Source organism: Nematolebias whitei, chromosome 5, assembly GCF_014905685.2.
Source record: "Nematolebias whitei isolate Nwh7 chromosome 5, NemWhi1, whole genome shotgun sequence".
Lineage (NCBI taxonomy): Eukaryota > Metazoa > Chordata > Actinopteri > Cyprinodontiformes > Rivulidae > Nematolebias > Nematolebias whitei.
This window is the reverse complement of record NC_056502.1, coordinates 18,766,030-18,772,835: the sequence shown is the minus strand read 5'-3', so window position 1 is coordinate 18,772,835 and position 6,806 is coordinate 18,766,030. Positions and strand designations below refer to the sequence as shown.

At 40.1% G+C, this 6,806-nt stretch overlaps 1 protein-coding gene across 1 annotated transcript in view; it reads right to left on the bottom strand.

Annotated features, from left to right (window-relative positions):
- ptpn3 (protein tyrosine phosphatase non-receptor type 3) overlaps positions 1–6,806 on the bottom strand; it is a gene marked incomplete in the record, with an annotated part of 29,817 nt that overhangs the window by 8,261 nt on the left and 14,750 nt on the right. The window contains 10 exon segments of the mRNA XM_037676304.1: positions 275–450; positions 550–706; positions 2,880–2,936; positions 3,023–3,100; positions 3,189–3,264; positions 3,444–3,605; positions 3,821–3,946; positions 4,027–4,229; positions 4,505–4,568; positions 4,648–4,736. Coding sequence (XP_037532232.1) covers positions 275–450; positions 550–706; positions 2,880–2,936; positions 3,023–3,100; positions 3,189–3,264; positions 3,444–3,605; positions 3,821–3,946; positions 4,027–4,229; positions 4,505–4,568; positions 4,648–4,736 — 1,188 coding nt within the window.

Below are 6,806 nucleotides of genomic sequence, written 5' to 3'. Positions count from 1 at the left end.
ACACACACACACACACACACACACACACACACACACACACACACACAGAAAGACACATACAAACAGAAAATGAAAACTCCAGGCCAGTCACAGCATTTTTGTTTTCTGAACAGTGTCCAACTTAAGATCAGAGCCAACATCCGTGCATGTAAAATGCTCAATATGATTCTCCACATAACTAAAACTAAGTCTTGTTTATAAACGGTAAACACACGCTTTGCCTATACGTATACGCACACATCGAGTAGTTGGCTTTGATTTGTGCTTGAAATACCTCAAAATGGTAGCAGAGTGTGCCGGACTGTATCCCTCTCTCCAGCTGTTTCATTGATTCCTCCAACGTGGCGACCTGCTCCGACTGACCGGGCGACTGTGGCTTGTTTTCCTGTGATTGGATGGTCAGTGTGAGGGTAGGAGGTAGCTGCAGCGAGGGTACCAACCGGCTCGAACCTGCATTGTAAGGACAGTTCAAGGCTGAAATAAATATTCATTTAAAAAAAAGGCACATATTTGCATTTCTTGTCAATGCTGCACTTTTCTCCCACTCACCTTTACGCCTGATAAGCAGGGCCAGCTGTCTGGAGTGCGACTCTCTGCTGGCTCGTATGAACATGACGACCTGGTCGTGCGTGTGTTCAGAAATGTCTCGACCATTGATGAGCACCAGCAGGTCTCCTTTTTGGAGCCTTGGCTCGGATCGACCAGCCTACAAACAGCATAGAGTCGTCTAAAACATTTATTGCAACAAATTTATGGACTTTTTTAATGCTAAAGTTGAACCCATCCATCAGGAATTGTCCATGTTGCAATCCACTTCCTCTGGTTTTCTTTCTTATAACCCCACTACGGTACCTATCTCAAGTTTTCAACTCCCTTCTCTGTCAGAAGTTTGCAGTCTCATCTCTAAATCCAAGTCTTCTACCTGTCAGCTTGATCCACTTCCTACACACGTAGTTAAAGCCTGTCTACCTTCTCTATCTACTCTAATAACTAAGATTATTCATTTATCTCTCTCTTCTGGTTTTGTCCCACCATCACTCAAAACTGCTGCAATGACTCCAATTCTTAAAAAAACAGGTGCTGATCCTAAAGACATGAATAACTTTAGACCACTTTCTAACCTACCCTTCATTTTCAAAATACTTGAGAAAACAGTTGCAGCCCAGGTTCACAGTAATCTTTTAGATAATAATCTGTTTGAAGAACCCCCTCCACAGCACCGAGACAGCTTTGATTAAAATCACCAATGATCTCCTGGTTGCTGCCGACTCTGGACTTTTATCATTTCTCATTCTCCTTGACCTGAGTGCAGCATTTGATACCATTTCGCACAATATTCTTCTAGATAGATTACGTTCCATTGGTTTTTCTGGCATTGCTATAAATTGGTTTCAATCTCATCTCTCTGACCGTCAGCACTTTGTCCAACTTAAGAACTTCAACTCACAGTCCTCTACAGTTACTTCAGGTGCACTGCAGGGTTCTGTCCTTGGTCCTCTCCTGTTGATCATTTATCTTCTTCCACTTGGCCTTATCTTTAAAAAAATTGGTATTACTTTTCACTGTTATGCAGATGACACCCAGCTTTACTTCTCCACCAAGCCCAACACCACCCTTCCACCATCCTTCCTTTCAGACTGACTCTGTGAAATCAAATTATGCTTCAGTCAGAACTTTCTTAAACTGAACTCAAATAAAACAGAATTCCTCCTTGTTGGCACCAAGTCTACCTTATCCAAATGTAATAGTTTCACAATTAAAGTTGATGATTCCACAGTTCTCCCTCCCCTACAGCTAAGAGTCTGGGTGTCATCCTTGATAGTACATTATCTTTTGAATCTCACGTCAGTAACATTACTCGGTCTGCATATTTTCATCTTCTAAACATCAACCGTCTCCATCCATTTCTTACCCCCACCAGTACAGACATCCTTGTCAATCTAGTCACCTCTCGATTAGACTACTGTAACTCCCTCCTCTCAGATCTTCCTCTCAAAATCATCCATAAACTTCAGCTTGTTCAAAACACAGCTGTCCGGATCATCAATAGAACTACGTCGAAGGAACACATCACCCCTATCCTTAAACATCTTCACTGGTTACTCATAAAATATGACATCGACTTCAAGATTCTCTTCCTCACTTTCAAAGCTCTCCATAACTTGGCACCTCTGTACCTCACTGATCTTATTTGCTGTTACACACCTGCCCGAAGTCTTCGCTCCTCTCTATCCATCTCTCTTGTAATACCTCCTGCCCAATTGACAACCATGGGATCCAGAGCCTTCTCCCGCAATGCTCCTCGTCTCTGGAACTCTCTTCCACAGCACATTCGTAATTCTGATTCTCTGCCCTCATTTAAATCTAACCTTGAAACTCACTTTTTCAAACTTACTTACTCTGTTTAATGTCAATATGTATTTTATCATTATTAGCATTTGATTTTATTGATATCTGTATTTTAATGTTTTATTGTTTTTTTATCTTTGTATTTCTTGTTTGGTGACCTTGAGTGTTTTGAAAGGCGTCTTCAAATAAAATGTATTATTATCATTATTAAAACCTGAAATATTCATCTTAACTGTTACAAATGTTGATCTTAAAAGAACAAGTGCATTTATACTGTTTGTCACCACTGATTATATAGATGTAAAGCTAACATTTGGTGTGGTCGTAGCTAGGAATCATCACCAACATACTTTGAGCCTTAGCCAACACAAACAGCTATAACTCAAGTCAGGCTTGACAGCATTCTTCCAAATAATGCAAGCTTCATTTTTCAACAAAACAAAACACAAAAACAAACAAAAAATCATCTCAGTTGAACAAAAACTTTAAAAATCATGAACACTTGGAACACAGCTGAAGTCTTTTCTTACCGGGGAGTCTGGTTTAATGTGAGATATGGACAAAGGCATCTTCTGATCCACTCCACCCTGGGAGGAGTTCAACAATTTAACCAATGAGGTAAATAATCAATCATTAAAGTCTGCATGTGTGGTGTGGACGAGATAAAACTCACTTTTACATTAAAGCCAAACTTTCCATCCTCGTCTGGCGTGATGCATATTAGCATCAAATCGCCATCGCCGAGAGCTCCCTGCACAGAGATCTTGTTATTAAACTGAATGCTCAAAGGAACAGGCAGTAATAAACACATCTAGAGTTTACTAGGTGAGATAAAATACCTTATCATAGTGGGGTGGGCTGTCCTCTTCTATACTGTCATCAGCTTTTATCAAAGACTCACCAGTTCCTTCACAGCTACAGCCAGAAATGCAGAAAAAAAGACTTGAGTTTTTAAATAATTTTGTGCGCGAGATCATTTCTACATTTTCTTGTGCCTAAGATGAATGTCTTGACACCTGTGCTAAATGATTGATTGCCAGAAGGCTGCGTTAAACTTTAACTCCAATAAACTGAAGCGTTTCTGTGATACTAACTGATGAGGTGCTGCATCTCCTTCACTGTCCTTGTTGCTTCCCACGGACGCTCTGTATGTGTAGAAGACGTCCTCCCCCTCTGACATGTCCTTCAGGTCCACGGTGAGCTCCACGGACGACGGTCGAGGTTTACAGATCCTGTGGCGAACTCGGGGACTTCGCCTGTGACAAAACACAGGCACTAATTAAAGAGCTAGCCCTCCTTGATGCATATCGCCCGCCGCCGCTCATGCCAGAGTTTTAGAGTAAGATCCTCTTTTGATTGGGAAGGACATTTTTTATTAGATAAGGCCAATTTGCTGTGGCAGCCATCCTGAGCTGGGTAGACTTTAGTTTGTTTTATGATTTTAAACATGGTTTGATGTTGACAGCTGTACCAGTTGGGGGTGGATGGAGGTGATCTGGATGGAAGACTCTTGGTTTCGAGATGCTCCGAAGAAAGCGACCTGCGCCGGACGGGGTTCCATTCCATCCCTCCTAAGACACGCTGGCAGACCGGGCCGCTGCGAGTAAAAGAGGGAAAACGTTGAAAACCACTTGCCTTTAACTAAACAACAAACCAATAAAATAACTGGAAGCTCACGTCTCAGTTTTACTGTTTCCGAGGCCCAAGTGCTGTGTTATCAGTTTGGTGTAGGACTGAACTGTGCTGTTGTTGATTTTGGGGCTCCTGGCAGACCGGCTGGAGGAGAAGAAGGAGTGGTGATCCACACAGGACTGCCACAGGTTCTTACAAGTCCTGGGGCAAGGAAGGATGAAAGCAACTTCACAGTCTTGTGTCTCCCCCTGCAAAAATACAGTGTTAAGAATCTTTATCATTTCGTTTAATACAACATTTAAGGTCGCACTGCCTTTTTTCCTGAATTTACTTAAGTTGTGATTACTTTGAATCACTGAGAAGAAAACGTGATATAAAACTTGAAATTGCTGCTGCACGATGAGGAGAAATTAAAACACAAATGTGCAGAAATTGGGGAAATTCATTTTTCGGCCAACCGTGCAGCACAAATAAAAGTAGGAGCCGAATCGTTAAGAACAATTAAAGAAGAAATGAGACTCACATGTTTACGCTTTAGGTGTAAAAGAAAGCGTCGCCTCTTAAATGAAATCTTGATGATGTTCCCCCTGCGTGGGAGCATTGCAGCCGGTTAAAAGCTGATAAGACATGCGGAGAAGCTGAGCAATGAGCAGCACCGGTACTCACCAGGGGTAGAAATTGGAGCAAACCATACTGTAAAATATTGCAACGCCACTTGAGGCCAAACCGACCATCTGAGGTGCATTGTTGGCATCCTGGGAAAAAGAAACAAAATGTATGCAATGGATGCAAACATTATAAATTAAACTAGAGTTGAATTTAATTTAATTTAAATAAATAGAACACATTTGTTACCAAACAAAGTCTTAGCAGAAATATTCCTTTACGTTATATTCCTGTTTGTTCTGTGAAAAGCTAATGAAGAATAACTATCTTACCTGTTCCAGATAGCTCTTTGAACCACATTAGTTTGGAAAAAATTGTTTAAATGTGACCGGATTGACGAGCTACTGAACTACAACTGAACTACAAGTAAACAAATAAAGAAATATACAGTACGTAGTAGGGATGTATCGATGACACATTTTTTGAAACAAGTACTTCCATTTGAGTACCTGACAATACCAAATACCGATATGAGCATTAATAATCACCATTACATCTCTTACAATTAGTAGAACCTCCAAAAGCAAATATAATCTGTCCCAACAAATAATTTGTATGTTGAAAATTCAGATTTTGAACAGTTTTTTTCAATAAGTTATGAAAACTAAAATAATTTCTTTCAACATCACCTTCCTAGAAAAAGCAACATTCATCATATTTGACAGCCATCAGTCATTTTAGCCCAACAGAGGCACTATTCTTACCAAATAACATTGCTAAAAACTAAATATTTAAACAATTAAGAAAACGTATAATGGATAAAGTTTTTGTCGCTCGCCCTTTTAAAAGGCATACACGTTGCAACCGCAGTAGAAATGACAGAAACAGTCTCTGTTTTGAAGCTTTAGCCTAGCATTAGCTTTGCTTTATCCTCAGGGACCATGTTGGCAGCTGCTACTCATTAGGCAGCTTTTCAGGCTCATCAATGACCCACAGAGGACGACTGATAATCACAGTCAGTTTTAGCCACATCCACTCTCTCCATTTGGTCCTTTTTCCTCAGAAAGATGTAGATTAATGGTGGTGGCTGGCCCAATGTGTTCGACTCAGTACACGACACACTACACTGCTCTATTTTTAATAATAACTATTTCAATTTAATGACTATGATGAAGATGGAGGCCTTTGTCCCCTTGCCAAGGACTGAGTGGTGAGATACATCCACATGGTTTCTTCATCTTCTGATGTTTTTATGGGTTAGTAAACAACTTTAAGGTGCATTATTGCCACCAATTAGTAAGAAATGTGGATTAGGAAAGCCAGCTCCAATTTTTTCTAACTAACTTCACACATTGAACATAGCTCCTCTTCTACCACCTGACTGAAAATCTTAGAGGTGAACGTCACCTTGCTGTAAAAAGGCATCAGTACTGCTGGTAAACACTTAAGTACACGGTCATAGTATCAGTTCCATACTGGTATCAGTGCATCTCTAGTAAATACTCTATTATACAGATATGATGTGGCTTTAAAGAGTTTGGATCCATCTAAAGTTGTCATTAGCTACATGTTGTTAGCTGCCCTGCAGTGTTATGGTCATTCTCCATAAAAGAAAAAAACTGAAAAGTAAAACTGTAAATGTTTATAAAATATTCTTAGCATAAACCTCAGTGAAATGTTTTAGATTGTTTCAATATAACAAGAATCGTTTGGTCTTGGCTGTTTGCTAATCAAGTAGAATTAAATTCTAATTTTTTACAAAAAGGTTGTTAAAGAGCGACCTACAGGTAAGATATTCACTGTTCATTACTTTTCCATTGAACTCTGTTTCAAAAAATCCAAAGTACAGTACAGTAGTCCATCGCTACTTCATGGTTCGTTTATTGTGGACTCACTCTATCGCGGTTTTTCAAAATAAGATTGGACATGACACGCAATTGACTGACTGATGGATGAGCCACACGATCGGCATGGAATTTTTATTTAAAATAAACTATTTAAAATTATTTAGCACCTTCTGCACAGTTGTGCAGACCATACTGCAGGATAAACTTCCTGTTGCAGCTGATCAGCTGTGCAAAGCGGAGAAGTGGGCGTGGCCAAGAGGTTTGCAATGGCAACGAGCAGAGGAAGCAGGGAGCTGAAATCATGACATTCTGTGCTCTTTCAGAGTTTGCAATATTGCAAGTGTGTGGGAAGGGTTGAAAATGCTTTTATTT